We start from the raw sequence: 17,789 nt of genomic DNA, 5'->3' as shown, positions 1-17,789 counted from the left end.
ATTTAAATCGGCCATTATTTTTCTTAGCCAAATAGCTTGATTGACAGCTCCTACAGCTGCCACATACTCTGCTTCAGTAGTTGATTGAGTAACAACAGTTTGCTTCTTTGAACTCTAGCAAAAAATGGTTGAACCAAGGGTGAACAGATACATTTCAAGATCAAATTTCACTTTGTTAGAGAGATGGAGCAAGCTTAAGAAGTGAAGCTGATTCATTGAAGTTCTGAAGAACAACTTGCTGATATCCTAACAAAGCCCCTTAGTGTGTCAAGATTTGAAGATTTAATAGCCAAAATGGGAGTTTGCAGCATGCAAGCCAAGGAGGAGCGTTGAAGTTGGCATGCATGCAGCAGATAAAGTAACCAAGGAGCAGACCATGCAACATAAGTTATGCGGATGAGGTATGAAGAAGATCAAGACTTACAGACACAAAGTACATATGATCAAGTTATGTGGATGAAGTATGAAGATCAAAGCTATAGTATTTTCGGATGAAGTACATGCAACAATCAAGTTGATGCTACTGCTCAATTTCATTTGTTATCAAGTAATATTTGTAACTTAGTTAAATTAGAACTAAGTAGGTAGTGTATTTAATTGAGTGATAAGATTGATAGATCACCTTACCTAATTTCAAGTTCATTTGCAAGTTGCAATGTGCAAGCTGCAAGTAAGTCTAAAATAGTAAATATGTTAAAGTGACCAAATTATGATCGGTATATGTATTGGCAAGATGCCATCTTTTTAATCAATGAATTTCAATAGAAATCATTCAAGAAAATACTCTCAATTTTTTGCTTTTACCAAGTAAAATTGCTTGTTTATCCTGCAAATATCGAGCCTTTTGAAGCTCAATCTTCCTTCATCTTCAAGTTTTCAAAGTCCCTTCTTAAATTTAGTAGCTGTTGCTTCCTTGTTCTTTCAGTCCCTTGGAACTCCTCCTTCAGCTTATCCCAGGCATGCTTTAGTGACTCACAAGCCATGATTATTGTGAAAATCACATCAGACACACTGTTTTGGATGCAAGACATGGCTTTGTGCCTTTGGGTTCTTTCATCTGAATGTTGTCTGATCTGAGCCACTGTTGGATTGGCTCTAAGAGGTGTTGGTTCAACATTTGAGTTAACAACCTCCCATAGGTCAAATGCCTGTAGGTAAGTCTTCATTTTTACTACTCATATGTGGTAGCCTTCTCCATTAAAGACTGGTGGCGGCACTGGTGAGAATCCTGATGAAGACATGGTTTTAAGGATTGAAAAAAAAAATGACAGGTCCACTAAGAATAAGGCTCTAGATACCAAATGTTGGGTTTTTGAACAATTTATCCGAAGGAAGTATAAAGCTCAGTTAAGAACTTGAGCAACAACGTAATAAATCCGAATAAAGAATGAAGGAAGATTGAGCTTCAAAATGCTCGATATTTGCAGGATAAACAAACAGAATTTTACTTGGTAAAAGAAAGAAAAAATTGAGAGAGTATTTTTCTTGAATGATTTCTATTGAAATTCATTGATTAAAAAAGATGGCATACTGCCAATACATATACCAGTCATAAGCTGGTCAGCTTTAACATATTTACTATTTTTAGACTTATTTACACTGCTTGCACATTACAACTTGCAAATCAACTTGCACAATTAGGTAAGTTGATCTATCAATCTTATCAACACCCAATTAAATACACTACCTACTTAGTTCTAATTTAACTAAGTTACAAAATATTACTTAAAGTAACAAAATGAAACTGAAATTGAATAGTAGCATCAACTTCAGTAGTTGCATGTACTTCATTCGGAAATACTACAGTAGCTTGATCTTCGTACTTCATCCACATAACTTGGACTATATGTACTTTGTGTGCTATAAGTGCGGCTTGATCTGCTTCTTCATATTTCATCCGCATAACTTATGTTGCATGGTCTGCTCCTTAGTTGCTTTATCTGCTGCATGCATGCCAACTTCAACACATTTCCTAGCCAACAAGACGACTTTGAAATTAAAAGACCAACCTATTAAGAGTTCGACAACAACTAGGGGAATCGCTTAGCAAGTTTACCCATCGTTTCAGCTAGGCTACGTTGGAATTAAAAGATCTCACTAATGAGTGGGTCGTATCTGCATTCATAGCTGGCCTAGAACACCAATTTCAGAAGTAAAACTTGACGGTTAACAGGCCAGAATAGTATTTCAACTGTATGATATGGCGAGTGAATGCGCAGAAACTAAAGATATCAACAGTGCGACAAGCTTTGGGTATAGTGCAAACCCTTCCGCCCAGGATTTTGACAAAAGTTGGAGAAAGAAGCACAAAAAATCGAGAAAGAAGGCAATAGGCAATATGAGTGAACATGGGAGAAACAATCTCCTAAATTCCCGTAGGCTGCATTTCATAGGCAGTCAAAGGCAACGTTTGAAGGGTCCACGAAATAGTCTCGAAGGCAACCCAGTTTAAAGTGCCTTTTCTTATTGCAGATTAGTGCAAAAGAAACATTTAGACGTAGATAAGTATTTGAGCACCCTAAACTTTTTCCTATCCACTTTGGGCAAAAACAAAGTCTTAGCCTTTTGCTTTCCTTTAGCTTACTTTCCCCTTTTTTTTTTTGAGGAAGAAGCAACTGTAAAGTTGGCTTCTGTTCTTTTTTGGATTGGTACTCTATTATTCAACATCAACTCAGAAGTGTGCAACTCTTTTATAGTAGTGTAAGAGTGAGCTCTTTGTTTCCTAAGTTGTAAGCAGCCCTAAGATCGACAAATTCCTTAGGCAGAAACTTAAACACCGTTTCAATCTAGTGTTATGATCTAGTTCAACCTCATTATCCTCCACTTCTGCAAAGAATACCATAAGCGCTAGCGTACAGGACTTCTGCTTAGAGTTTATCAAACTAGTTATTATGGACTGTCGAGCCAAGGTATTTTGGCCTTCATACATCTCTTCCAAATTGTCCATGATCTCTTTAGTCATAATGTAGCAGCGAGTTATCTCATTTGAGTCCTTTCTACAGACCCTAGCTTGATGTTGGTTTTCAGGAGGGCATGCTCCATCAAACACAAATTTATGTTTTTCACAGCTTAGAACAATGTGTAGCTTCTGGTTTCCATTGCTTTTATTTTCGTTTAACTTATTTTTAGTAAGAATGTTCATGAGTGGCGTTGGTGTCATTTTGAACTGAAAATAAAATTAACCATAAATTAATTATATTTTTATTAATTAAATACTCTGATTATATTTTGCAACAAACAATATGCATTAAGAATGATATACGCTTCTTACATTAAACACGTTGAAAAATTAGTAAACTGTTGCAACCATAATTACATAAAAATAATTTGTACAGACATGTATCACATTTACATATAACAAATTTAATATCTAATTTTAGAATTTCTCACTTTAATTTAACTAATTAAGTGCCAATAATCTATAAAAAAAATATATCTATAATATTATTACATTTATTTTTGTTAATCACAATAAATAGATATTGTTTTTATTTTGACAAGACTTTTTATTTAAAAATTGATGATATATTTATAATATAATTTTATTCTTAAAATAAATTTAATGAATAATTAAAAAGAAAAATAAATGAAAAATTGGAGAGAGCGCCACTTGGCACAAAGATAGAATGTGTACCTTGTTCTATTATATTTTATATATGGTTTGTCATTTTAAATATTTTTTATTATTAATAAGATTTATCACATATAAAAATAAAAATTTAATTTACTAAAATATTTCATTAAATAAGTAAGAAGCTTTATGAAACATATTAATAAGAATTTTTTTGATAATTACAATAATAGGACAAGACTCGAACAATCAATGCGACTAGTACAATTTGAACTCAAGTCACATCTCAAGAAGTGAACACCTTTGACCATTAGGCCATCACATAAAGTTCATATAAATAAGAATTTTGATTCTATTAAAAGATTTTTATTAAATGAATTTATATAATAATAAATAAGTAAACACTTAATTTTTTATTGGAATACTTTATTTTATATTATTTTGTTTCCATCAACCAAAAAGTAAAAAAAATGTAGTACTTTAATTTTAAATAACAAAATTTAATTATTTCTATAATAAGTAAGTTTATATTTCATATATGAAAGCTTATAAATAATACATTTATATAATTTAAAATGTTATATTATATGTGTATTATAGTCTATTAATTAACTATAAAAATTTATGAAAATTGAACAAGATTTTAATTTACAATATATCAATTTTTTATGACTCATAAAAATTATAATTTGTACAAATATGCTTTAATGACGATTAAGGTTTTTATTAACATTATATCTAAATTATCAAAATATTGATATATTTTAATTATATTTATTAATTATTATTTTGAACAATATTGTTTTGCATTATTTATATTATATTATACCTCGAATATGATATGAAAATTTTAATATTATTAAAAATTATTGATCTACAATATAGTCAGTTTTGCTATGGTATAAATTCTTTAATTATTAATTGAAATTTTGTTAATATATTTGAATTATTTTCAATAATTTGAATAATGAACTAAAAATTAATTATAATAATTAAAAACATATTATTTAAAAATAATTAAAATTAAAATTACAACATTGAAAACAAGTGAGAAATGAACAAATTATGGCCCTTAATCTTAGTTATTGTATCATTCAGATTTGGCAAGGGAAAGCAACTTAAACAGGTTTAGATCAGTCCGATAAAACACTATATCTCCACTATTGCTGACGTAATGATCTTGTGCGAGGCTTGTGATTAAATTATTGATCAAATGAAATGGAACAGCCCCTGATTTCTTCGGCTCCCGGTAGAATTTTCCTATCACCGGTTTTGCCGCTTTAGTCTGCAAAACCCAGAAAACATCCTTCATTTTATCTTATGAAATCAATCGGTTTAATTGTTTCTAAAGAATATTTTGCTTACAGCTTCCACTAAGTGATAATGAGGGATTTGAGGGAAGAGATGATGGATGACATGTGTCCCAATGTCATGGTGGATATTATTGAATAAACCATAATCACGATCCACTGTTGTAAGCCCTCCTCTCAGATAACTCCATTCCTGTCATGTAAATGAACAAACCTCTCAAGTTTGAACAACTTTTTACTCTCAAATGCGTACATACAAAGTTAAATTGTAGGTACCTTGCCACGGTACCAAGGTAGTTTCTGCTCATGGCCATGGTGATGTAGGTAAGTCACTAAATCTAGCCATATCACGAAAATCTACGAAACCAGAATAAAATGGCTCAGCTTGATGGATCGAAACTTAGCGCAAGTGAATCACACAGCTTGACGTACCAAGTAGGGAATGCCATAGAGCTTAAACATGTGGGATGGACCAACTGTAAAGGATACGTAGGCAAGTATAATAGCCATTGTAGACCAACAGGCAGTGGATATCATCACAAGTTTCCTCTCTTGGGGGCTAAACAAGTTGCTGTAAGGGTTGAAATGAGATCCTTCTTTGCCTGGGCTTCTATACCACTGTAATGAAAACAAAAGATAGCCAAATTTAACTCCTTACCAGCCATTATGTTAATCTTTTTGTCGACTAAAACAAAACAAGCTTTCTCACCAAATACACGGGGAATGCAAATAGGGGAAAGGGGACGGTGAATCGCAGTAATCGCGTACTGGTGTCGAGTTTCTTGTAAATATTCTCAGGCAACTGAGATTAAAAACCAAAAGCATGAAGGGTTAGTCTGCAACTTGATATATATAGCATGGATGAATTATAAGAAAAATAAGGTCGAAAATGTTGTACCGGAACCCATGACTCATCATTTTCGACATTTCCGTGGTTCTGATGATGAGTTCTATGGCTTATTCTCCTGTAAGATTTTCAGATTCTGTTATGTAGTTGCAAGCATACAAAATAAAGAACAAATATTTACCTGATTGAACTCACCATCCATGGTAAGGAACAAGAACTGAAGAATGTAAGATATGTCCCACCACACTATTCAAAATAGCATTGTCTGAAAAGCTTCCATGGCCACTGCAAATCCAAAACTAAGATAAAGAGTTATACTAAAAACAAGAAAAAGGAAATGAAGTGTACTATTACCAATCATGTCCAAGGACAAAGACAGCCCAAAACATGGTTCCTTGGGCAAACCAGTAGATTGGCCAAAACAGCCAATTATTGCAGTAGACTGCAGCTGCTGCTAATGCAAAAACCACACTGACATCCCTAAAAACATAACTCATTGACCTCCATGGATTCTTGATCCAACACTGCTTCGGTATGGCAGCTCGGATATCCGCAATCCGGAATGGAGGAGGTGAACTCGGATCAAAATCACCTTGCTCATTCATTCCATTAACATACTCCCTTTTCAACTCCATTGTTTCAAATCATGTATCTAGGATGAGATAGGTGACCAATGGTTGCTTTATCTCCACTCCTTTCTAACCTTTATATAGATGTGAACTTAGAATTTGATATTTATGCTAACAAATCCACCTAATTGGAATTACCCTCGAGATATTAATGCTTCCTTGCAACAGAAAAAGTGAAAAAGGTTAAAAAGATTATTCAGTGTATTTGCAAAAGCTTTCAAAGTATGGAAATGTCTATTTGTTTATTGAAAGAAAATTTCATCTTCCAATCACACACACAATTCCTTTTCAGGGTTTTTCTAATTTTATCATAATTACTCTAATTAATCTATCTTCCAACTCTCTGAATCTATACTAATTATAATGTGAAAATTAAGCATAACAACACACAAAGAAAATAAATTAACTTTTTATCAATCTTAAATTTGATACTAACACTTGACTAGATGCAATAGTAAAGAAAAATGTGAAAAATATAAATTCAAAATGTTGAAGACCTTATTATTAGGCGGAGCAGTCATAAACCCCGAACATGAAATATAACAAAAATTTTAAATTTAATTCGAATTTCAAAAATAGTTCCTAAACAAGCAATGTGCTTAAATCCTAATATAATTTATAGTTATTATATTCAACAATGCATGTAACAAGTGTGTTGTATTTGCGGGCTAAAATCAAACACGATCAAAGTGCCAAAATTTTCAATAGACTTAATAAGTAAATTCTCACTTAAATTATACCATTTTCTCATCTTATATATTTAGTCCAAAGCTATATAGAAAAAGTAGCAACATCATTTAACAGTGAATTTTATATATAAGCCTATTGAATATTATAAAATTAGTGGATGTGTAACTTTTGGGTACAACAAAAGTACATGCAAACATCCATCCATCAATGGCGATTTTCCAGAATGCTAAAAGGGTTTGAAAAGAATGATTTCATTGGCCAGACCAACTTAGCATGGAATGGAAGTGAATTATCAGGAAAAGAGAGTAGAAATTCCAGTAAAACAAAAGTTAATAAATTGTTCTGTTTTTTGGGGAATCAAAACCAACAAATTCTACTTTTTTCAGAGTGCAGGGAACAAATTCTAAGACCACTAATTGAAGTTTAGCTTGAAGAACAAGTAAGGAAACCAAAAATAATAAAGAAAAAGCTTGTTTACACTGAAGGTTCCAAGAAGCTGGAGCAGTAAATCTGAAAAGAACACAACCATGATCTTAAAGCAATCCCCCTCATAAAAGAGATTTTAATTACTAGAGTAAATAAAAGAGAGAATGCAATTTTTATGTACCAACCTGAAGAAGAAGCTAGCTATCAACTTATGGACTTCTCCACTGAAAAATTTTCGACCAGTTTTATTTTCTTAGGGAAAATTATCTTAGTTGGTTATCTAATTTTTAAGCCGCTTTTATTTTAGTCACTCAAGTGTTAAATCTTTAATACATTTAATTGTACACATCACATCATTTTTACATTTTCATTTTGGTCACCCAACATTCAGGCCGCATTCATTTTGGTCGCCCAAAAAATTCCCCTTTTTTTTTTCTTTTTTGTAAGTATGAATTTTGGGTAAAAAAAAATTGAGAATTAAAATGAATAAGCGTTAGAAACCAAAATAATATACAAAAAATATTTAATTGTACTTTTTATCCCATTGAAAAATTCTAATTTTCTTTTTTAATATTGAAATTTTATTCAAAACATCAAAATAAATTATTGAAAAGAATTATCTCTTGATAATGTCAACCGGATTGTTACTACAATATAAAAATAATTAATTTAATTTCCTTCTAAATTTTAAAACTTTATTTTATATTTTCAAATTATCCTTAACGAAATCATCTCAAATAACTTATATTTAATAATTGTCTATGAAACTTAATTGTCTTTGGATTATATAATCTCAAATATTTCATGCTAAGCTAAAAGCAATGAATAAATCCTTGCAAGGATAAAGGAGTAATGAAAAAATATGAGTTTTGTTTGGCATAGAAGATAAAATTAATTAGTTAAATTAATTGCAAGATTTTTATTTTTTTTACTTTTAGCTTAGCATGGAAAATTCAACATAAAATCAAAAGAAATTTATGTTTCATAGACAACTAATTAAAGATGAGTTATTTGAGTTTATTTTAATTTAGAAACATAAAATAAAATTTAAATTTTAGAAGGAAATTAAATTAATTATTATCAATACTATAGTAATAAATCAGTTGACACTATTAAGGCATAAAATTTTTCAATAATTTATTTAATTGATTTTGATGTCCGTAAGGAAGTAAGCAAGTACAATTTGACAATTTTTTAATGTATTATTTTAGTTTTTACCTTTTTTTTACTCTGAGTAGTACTTAAAAGGATTTTTTTGGTGTGATGAAAATAAAACTGACCTAAAAGGTGGATGGCCAAAACGATAATGTAAACATGATATGACGTGTGCAATTAATCATCGTCAGAGATTTAATGCTTAGGTGACTAAAATAAAAACACCTTGAAAGTTTGATGATGAAATTATAAAAATTTCATTTTGAGTGACGAAAATAAAATTATCCTAAAAAATTAAGTAAGTAACTAGGTAGTTTATATATAAGCAAGCTAACTAGGTAGTTTATATATATTTTATAGTAAAAATTAAGCAATGGGATGGATCTTTTATAAGCAAGCCCATAAGTAAATTCATAACTTTTTCACATTTGGAAACGCATGCCGGATGACAAGTAATTAGAGGTCGCAAACCTACGGGTTTTGGGCGGGCAGATAAATTTTAGATTAAATTAACTCGAGTTTGGATATTTTCGAGTTCAGATTTTGTTAGATTTAAAATTTTTTTGAGTTTAAATTTTTTAAATTATATCAGTTTAGTTAGACAGATTTAAAAAATTTAAATATTTTTATATTTTATAAATTATATTTCAAATGTGATAATTAATTTTATTTATAAATGACAATAACACAATACAAATCTGTTTTATGAAAAGGAGAAATTTTTATTTAAGTTTTTAAAAAAAATAGAAATATTGTATATAACACAACTAAAAAGTAGTTAAAGTAATTGTTATATATAATGTTTATGATTATATAATAAATAAGAATTCTATAAATACAATTAATATTATTATATAATACATATTTGAATTTGTATATAATATTTTTGTTTATTTGTATGTAAAATTTATGGTTCTATGATATATATATATATATATATATATATATATATATTATTTGAATTATTATCTAAAATATATATAAGGCACTAGTTTGGAAAATATTTTAAATTGAAAAATAATATTTATTTTTTATTATATTACTAAATTAATATTTGAATAATTTTTTGTTATTAAATTTTTAATATTGAGAAATATTTATTATATTTAAGCTTAAGGCTAAAAAAATACTTTAGTAAAAAACAATTAAACTCTTAAGAATGTCAAAAAAAATCAAATAGACCGTTTTGATAATGAAAATCGTCATTAATTGATTTGACTTATAATAAACACTTATACAACTAACAAAATCAACGAGAAGCTACTACATGACATGCTACTTGGACAAATATACTGACGTGGCATGCTACATATCATATATTAAAAAATTAAAATACTAAAATTATAAATTATACAAATATACTAAAAATATAAAGAAAATTTGTTTTAAGAAGCTTTTGTGTTCATTTTTCATATGTATTATGGGTACAATGAGTCTATACAAATTTGATTTTTATTAACTAAAAGTTTAATAAATTTGATAGGTAAGATGTTTAGGCTTAATTTGAATTTTCATATCATTAAATTAATATATTACGTCATTGTATATTTTATATAATCATTAAATTTAAATATTTATTATATATACATTAAAATTATTTTATATTTCATAATTAAATTTTTAATAGTTCATTTTAGTTTACAATTTAACATAAAGACATATTGTTATTTATAAAATCTTAATATGATTATATAATATTTAAAATATATTTTCATAACATCTTTTTCTTTGGGTTTTAGATCGAATATATTTTGGGCTTAAGCTTGGATCAGTCTCAAGCTCGAAACGGGTCTCGGGTCGGTCTTGGATTATTTTTAGCTCAAGCTTTCTCAAGCTCAAGTCAGCTTAGACCCGAATTTTCTCGAGTTCAGACTTTCTAGGGCTCGGATATTTTGAAGTTTGAATTTAGATTGTTACAAGCTCAGATCGACATGGGCGGACTTTCGAGGTCGGACCTATTTTGTCAGCTCTACAAGAAATATTAAAATTAAAGAAATAAAATTAAACCATTCATTACCATTGAAGTAATCAAAATTTTCTTTGTTGAAGGTGTAACAATTTCAATATATTCAATTATTGCAAATAATGAATAATTAACTCAACAACTAAATTAAATAATTAACTAGCAAACTGACCTACTATATTTATAAGTGATTGACTAATTAGAGAATGTAAACACAAACTCTAAATCTTACCATTTTCATAAAATATACAATTTCTCTTCATAGGATAATTCTGAAGAGGTGATATTTATGGATTTAATGTTCACAATCTTGGCCATCTAACTACATCTAGAGGTAGGTTGTTTGCTGTGTGGTTGAATCACTGCCTTGCCTGCACCATACTCCACAGTGCTTTTTTTAAATCTCTAAACTCTTTTTGACTTGGGAGCACCAAGAAATACAAAATTTCAAGTTAACCTTGGAGAAAGCTATTTAAGATTTTATCATAATAATAATAATTCTATTTTACTTTCATCGTTACATGTTTTTCAAATATAATGCACATCAACCTTAATCCTTAGCCGACTAACCCTTTTTCTTGCTATTGGGTTATCATCAAACAATTTTTTTCTATCAGTGAAGGCAAGACATTTTCTTTTCATCAATATTAAATTATAAATTTTAAAGAGATTAAAACATAATTTTATGATTGTATGGATTTAAAATTTTACACTTTTAAAGGGTTAATTCATAAATTTATCATTTAGAATTGAATTATAAATTTTAAGAGGACCAAAATTAAATTTACAATTATATTAATTCAAAAACTTACAATTTTAGTGTAAAATTTTAATTTTCAGATTTTTTGAATGCCCATTTATAAAAAATTATATTCAAGAATAATAATTTAATTTTTTCATTTTTAACATCTATTTTTCTATGTTCTTACTTTCAACTGTTTATATTCCATCACATATTTTACCTATTTTTGTAATGGTGTTAAAAACATGAGTGTGCTATGTTGTCATAAAAATAATATTAAAAAATTAGGACGTATAAAATTTAAAAATAAAATCTAATTGAATTTTTTACACAATATTTTTTCTTCTTAAAAAGTTCATGAAAGCATCCAAACTACCAGAATTTCCACTAAAATTATTTCTTTATTATGAAGGAAGTTAGATAAGAATCAAAATCAAATCCTGCAATTTCCAAAATCATCTAAATAGCATTACTCAAACATCTAGGAAAAAGGAGCAATCTTTACTGGTAAGTATTTCATGTAAAAGGAAAAGGAAGAAGAAAATCACTTCAGATCTACAACATTGATTTAAAATTCAAAACCTTAATTTTAACCCAATGAATCTACCCCACAATTTCCTTTTTAGACAATCACAATTCAATAAGGATAAGTAAAGTTTGACATATATAAAATATGTTTTTTTTCTTTTAGATTTAAAATTTATTTCTTAAAATCAATTTTTATTACATTGCTATCGAGTGGTTATTTATTTTTATTTCAAAATATCATATCAACGAAATTAATAAAAGAATGTTAATAGAGTTAATAATTGGACTTGAATTTTTAAACCTAAAAGATAGAGAGATTAAATTTCTGAAAATAAGAATAAAAAGATTAAATTCTTGAAAATAAAAATAAAAAAACTAAATTTCAACTATACTGAAAAGTACAAGGACTTGAAACATATTTTAATCTAAAATAACATTTACCAAATTTAATTCATTGCTAAAATAAAACTTAGGGCGTGTTTGATTAAATATAAAAAAAATTCAGTACATTAAAATTTTTAATATTTAAATTATTGGGTTTAAGTTTATCTAAACTAATATTTAGATATTATATTCAAAAGATTAAAAATGATAATTTTAAAAAAATTAAGATTTGCCGTCATCAATTGTAATAAGGTTTTTAAAATGTTAGCAATGATTCTTTAACACCGAACTTGGTTTGACAATCAAAATAAAAATTTTAGGCATGCCATAGACACGGCTACATCAATTAATTAAACATACAACCTTAATTATCTCAAACATTGAGTCACTGGTTAGGAATTACATGTCTTAATTATATAATTAAGAACCGATATCAGATGACTAATTGAAGGGTTAATTCCACAATTGGTTATCGAACTTTCATAAAATTTCATTTTGAGCCTCAGAGGAGAAAATTTTATTTTAGGTATTGTTGCTAAAAACTGTTTTTTTTTAGGCCACCTACTATTAATTTAATGTTTGTCGCGCCCCAATTTTATAAGGTTAAGCGTCCAAGTTAAACAAAAAATGAATTAGGCTTGATGATGTGTTGTACATTATACCTAGCTTTTCAAACCCTAGCTATTTAGTCATTATTTTCCTATTTTGATTCGGATTGTCTATTTTCAAATTCTAGTAAAATTTCTCTTCATCTTATATTTCTTTTCTTCTTCTTTACACCATATTTTCGTCGTATTGTTGTTGATTAATTTACTTTCCTACATCCAATCATCACCCGTTCAATCGTTTTCTATCGGATTTAAAATTGTCATCAATAACATCCGTATCTTTGATAAAAAATGGTAAGTACACCTCGTTTCGATGATTAGATCTCATATTTTCATAATACTACTATTCGACATTAATCTTTCGTTTGAATAATCAATTTTTTACGGATCTTGCCAAATCTTTAATAATCTTGTCAAAATCTTGATATGGATTGTTAATTTGTGCATAGTTGCCTTTGAAGGACCGGATATAGATGAATCATATCAAAGTTGATTGTGGGAAACGTCAACCAGACCCATGGTGAAAGGTATGTGTCTTTTCCAAGTGAATCAATGATTATCATGTATAGGTATAGGGCCACATAGTTGGACCACTAGAAACACAAAAAAATACACACTTTTTCATGCCCTTTTTAACTCAAATTCATGCAGTTTTAGTAAAATTATTGTAAATATATATATAAATATTATAAAATAATTATTTTGTACTTAAATTATTAACATAATGAATTTTAATTAATTTTATAATAAATTCTGATTAATTTTGGTCATTTTCAACAGATTTGCACCAAGGGTGAAAATTGGCTCGGCAGACACTACTAGAAGCACAAAACTGAGAATCAATTTTTGAACAATCGAGACAAATGAATTTTTCAGCTAAAAACGGTCTAAATTATGTGCATTAATTCATAATATAATTAATTTTAATTTTAATCTAATTTAATTTAATTTGGGTTAAATAAATTATTATTAAATAATTATGAAAGGTTGTCCAATTGAGCTGAACCGAGAGAACCGAACCAACCAAGCTATGGGCAGCTCAAAACCGTCCAGCATGCTGACCCAATCAGCTTACTTGGCTGATTAATTGGCTTGCAAAAAGACCTTCGAAGACTTCGTCAAACTGCAAACAAACCCCTCCTCTTTTAGTGCCTTTCTAAATTTGCCTCAACCTTAATATAACAAGTTTGAAAGCTTCAAACTTGCCACCTGTGTGGCCGGCCAAGGGAGGGCTCTTTGGCTACTGATTTTGGCTATTTTTAGTAGCCCTCTCACCCTATAAAAACCCCCCATTATCTGCTCATTTCAACAAATCTCAAGCATTCACATCTTTTCGCTCTTCTCTCCACTTTCTCTCTTCTTTTCCATTCCAAATTCCCTTACTCTTTTGTCGATTTCTCCTCTTCGAAAAGGGGCATTCAGCCATTTGGAGCAGAAATTAAGTGTTATAGTAGCCTTGGTCGACGAGGATAACGGAGAAGGAAGAATAGAGCAAACTAGTCAAGCCACGGAAAAAACCGAATTTGATTCTTGTTCCCTATCACCAAATTTCATTCTTGTTCCCTATCTCTTTAATTTTTGTTGTTGTTGTGATGAACATATCTATGGATATTTATGTTGTTGGAATGATTAATTTAATCAATTTAGCTTGAATTTAATTCGTGTTAGGTTGATTGCATTTTGTTTGCTAAATTTGTTAAAATTGTATTTATGTTGTTATAGGCCTCGGTAAGATGCTTGATTAAATAAAATCATGACTAAGTTATTCTTGCATTACAATTGTGAGGTAGCTAATGAATTAATTATTTAAACGGATTGAAATTGTAATTAATGGACACAGTACTTAATCAGTGCATGTTTAATCATCTAAAGTAGCTGAGGGTTAAATTAGCAATGGTATCTGACGATACATTTGCCTTGTATAACTTGCAAGATTATTGTGATTAAACTGTTTCAAGGTAGGGATACCTTGTTACCTCACATAGTCTTTTATGTGCTTATTAGATTTAATTAATCGTTTGAATTGACATAGGGATATGTACAAGAGATTATTTCGATTTAATAAGTATGTATGTGCAATAACATATTTGCCTATTAAGATTTATTTAACCGATTGAATTGACATACGGATATAGTCAAGAGATGAATGGATTTTGGTAAGTGAGTATGTTTATAAGTTAGCAAATTACCGAGTTGCCGTGAATTTATTTGTAACAATATAAACATGAGTTTAATAATTCTAAGTTAAGAAATGTAATTAATCTAAGACAATTATGTCATCTTGATTAAAATCGTATTTTGAAATAGTGCATTTGAGATTTATTTATTTAGTTTACTTAATTTAAAATCTTAGTTTTTAATCACTCTTTTCAAAAAAATATTTTTCTTTACCAAAGTGTTTTAAATAGCATTCATAAATAATTCTTTTCACAGTCCCTGTGGGTACGATAACTCGACATTTACTTGTCACTTTATTACTTGTGATTGTGTACACTTGCACATTTTCGTTGTTCTAAGTTTTTGGCATCGTTGCCGGGGACTGTATTATTTGTAAATTTGTTAGTTTTTCATTTTGGTTTATTTTTCTGTTCAAATTTTAACTTAATTAATTTTTCTGTGATTATTTCAGGTGTTTATGAGTATTGACCGAATTATCGATTTACTCCCTATAGACTCTGAGATAGAAAAAACTTTTCGACAGCGAAGAAGACAAGGGAATCAGAGAAGGACTGAAGAGATGAACCTTGAAAATTTGAATCAAGGAAACGGACCTTATTCAAAATCCTATCCTTATTGCTGATGATAGGGATAGAGCTTTAAGACAGTATGTAGTGCCAGTGTTCAATGATCTTAATCCGGGTATTAGGAGACATGAAATCGAGGCATAACAATTCGAACTGAAGCCAGTCATGTTCTAGATGCTTCAGACAGTGGGCTAATTCAGTGGAATGCCTACCAAAGATCCTTACCTACACTTAAGACTGTTTATGGAGGTGAGCAATTCTTTCAAGTTAGCCGGAGTGCCTGAAGATGCATTACGATTGAAGCTATTCCCATATTCACTAAGGGACAGAGCTCGAGCCTGGTTGAACTCATTACCACCAAATTCAATTTCCACATGGCAAGAGTTAGCAGAAATATTTCTCATGAAGTATTTCCCGCTTGGCAACAATGCTAAGTTGAGGAACGAGATCACTACTTTCCAACAAATGGATGATGATTCCTTGTATGAGGCATGGGAAGGGTACAAAGAATTACTACGAAAGTGCCCTCATCATGGAATCCCAAATTGCATCCAACTTGAGACGTTTTATAATGGTCTCAATGCTCACACGAGGATAGTAGTGGATGCTTCTGCTAATTGTGCTCTCCTTTCTAAGTCTTATAATGGGGCTTATGAAATCATTGAGAGGATTGCCAGCAACAAATATCAATGGCCAACCAATGGAGCAGCATCAGGAAGACGAGTTGCTGAATACATAAAGTAGACGCTCTCACTTCACCCGCATCTCAGGCATCCTCAATATCTTCAATGCTTAAAAATTTTACTACTAATGGGTCTAATAGTTTTGCAGCACAACCACCAAATCAATTTAAAAATATAACATGTGCCTACTGTGGGCAAGGACATTTGTTTGAAGAATGTCCATCGAACCCAGAATCCGTATATTACATGGGTAACCAGAACTAAAATCGAGGAAGGAAAGGACTGCAATCTAATTTCTATAACCCATCATGGCGAAACCACCTAAATTTTTCCTAGAGTAATTAAGGGGCTGGAACCAGTAACACTTACACTCAACCTAGATCAACCCAGCCACCTAGTTTTCCCCAACAAGTTCAGAAACCAACCCAAGTTGAACCATCCAATGACTTAAGAAAATTTGTTAAAGGCATACATGGCGAAGAATGATGCCTTAATTCAAAGCCAAGCTGCTACATTGAAAAATCTGGAAAACCAAATAGGCCAGCTTGCTATTGAACTCAGGAACCAACTATAAGGTGCTTTACCTAGTGATACAGAGAATCCGAGGAATCCAGGGAAGAAGTATTGTAAAGCGTTGACATTGAGGAGTGGAAAAACTTTAGAGCGTAATTCCGTTGAAATTGAGAAGGAGCAAGTTGAAGCTCAAGACTCAGAGGAAGTTTAATCGAGTGTTGATATTCCAGTTTCATCGAAACCAGAATCTGTAAAATCTGGCAAGTTAACTTCAGAACTAGCTAATTCTTATCAACTAACAACTTCGTTAGATGCAAAATTACCACAGAAGATGAATCAATCAGTTCTAGTAAAGAAACCTCCACCATTTTACCTTTAAAGACTTTAGAAGCAGAAGCAGGAAATTCAATTTAAAAAGTTCCTAGACGTACTCAAGAAACTTCATATCAACGTCCCGTTAGATGAAGCACTTGAAAAAATGTCGAACTACATCAAATTCATAAAGGATATCCTGTCTAAAAAATGAAAACTTGGAAAATTTGAGACGGTAGCTCTAACAAAGGAATGCAGTGCATATCTTCAAGACAAACTACCCCCAAAATTGAAGGATCCTGGATGTTTTACCATACCTTGCAATATTTGAGCAACAAATTATGGTAAAGCACTATGTGACTTGGGTGCGAGTATCAACTTGATGCCAATGTTAATATTTAGGAAGTTAGGGATAGGTGAAGCTCGACCTACTACGATTACACTTCAACTCGTAGATCAATCCTTAGCACACCCAGAAGGAAAAATCGAGGACGTATTAGTACGTATAGACAAATTTATTTTCCTTCTGACTTTGTGGTTCTAGACTTTGAAGCAGACAATGAAGTGTCAATCATCTTAGAAAGGCCTTTCTTAGCAACTAGAAGGACCTTTATTGATGTGCAGAAGGGCGAGCTTACTATGCGTGTTCAGGATGATCAGGTAACATTTAATGTTTTTAAGTCT

At 30.2% G+C, this 17,789-nt stretch overlaps 1 protein-coding gene and 1 non-coding gene across 2 annotated transcripts; both read right to left on the bottom strand.

The window, feature by feature from the left end:
- Positions 1 to 4,554: 4,554 nt before the first annotated feature.
- Positions 4,555 to 6,500, bottom strand: LOC108480912 (acyl-lipid omega-3 desaturase (cytochrome b5), endoplasmic reticulum). Its single transcript, XM_017784047.2, has 8 exons — positions 6,083 to 6,500; positions 5,924 to 6,013; positions 5,780 to 5,846; positions 5,591 to 5,683; positions 5,314 to 5,499; positions 5,158 to 5,238; positions 4,937 to 5,074; positions 4,555 to 4,856 (listed from the first exon to the last, which is right to left on the bottom strand). Exons 1-8 carry the CDS (start codon positions 6,361 to 6,363, stop codon positions 4,662 to 4,664), a joined length of 1,131 nt encoding a protein of 376 aa, XP_017639536.1. The 5' UTR covers positions 6,364 to 6,500; the 3' UTR covers positions 4,555 to 4,661.
- Positions 6,501 to 16,029: 9,529 nt separating this feature from the next.
- Positions 16,030 to 16,136, bottom strand: LOC128295754 (small nucleolar RNA R71). Its single transcript, XR_008286312.1, has one exon. It is a non-coding gene; the product is annotated as a small nucleolar RNA R71 (small nucleolar RNA).
- Positions 16,137 to 17,789: the final 1,653 nt, after the last annotated feature.

Source organism: Gossypium arboreum, chromosome 7 (assembly GCF_025698485.1).
Source record: "Gossypium arboreum isolate Shixiya-1 chromosome 7, ASM2569848v2, whole genome shotgun sequence".
In the NCBI taxonomy this organism is placed as follows: Eukaryota; Viridiplantae; Streptophyta; class Magnoliopsida; order Malvales; family Malvaceae; genus Gossypium; species Gossypium arboreum.
Note: the sequence above shows the minus strand (reverse complement) of the source record. Positions and strands in the feature narration are given on the sequence as shown.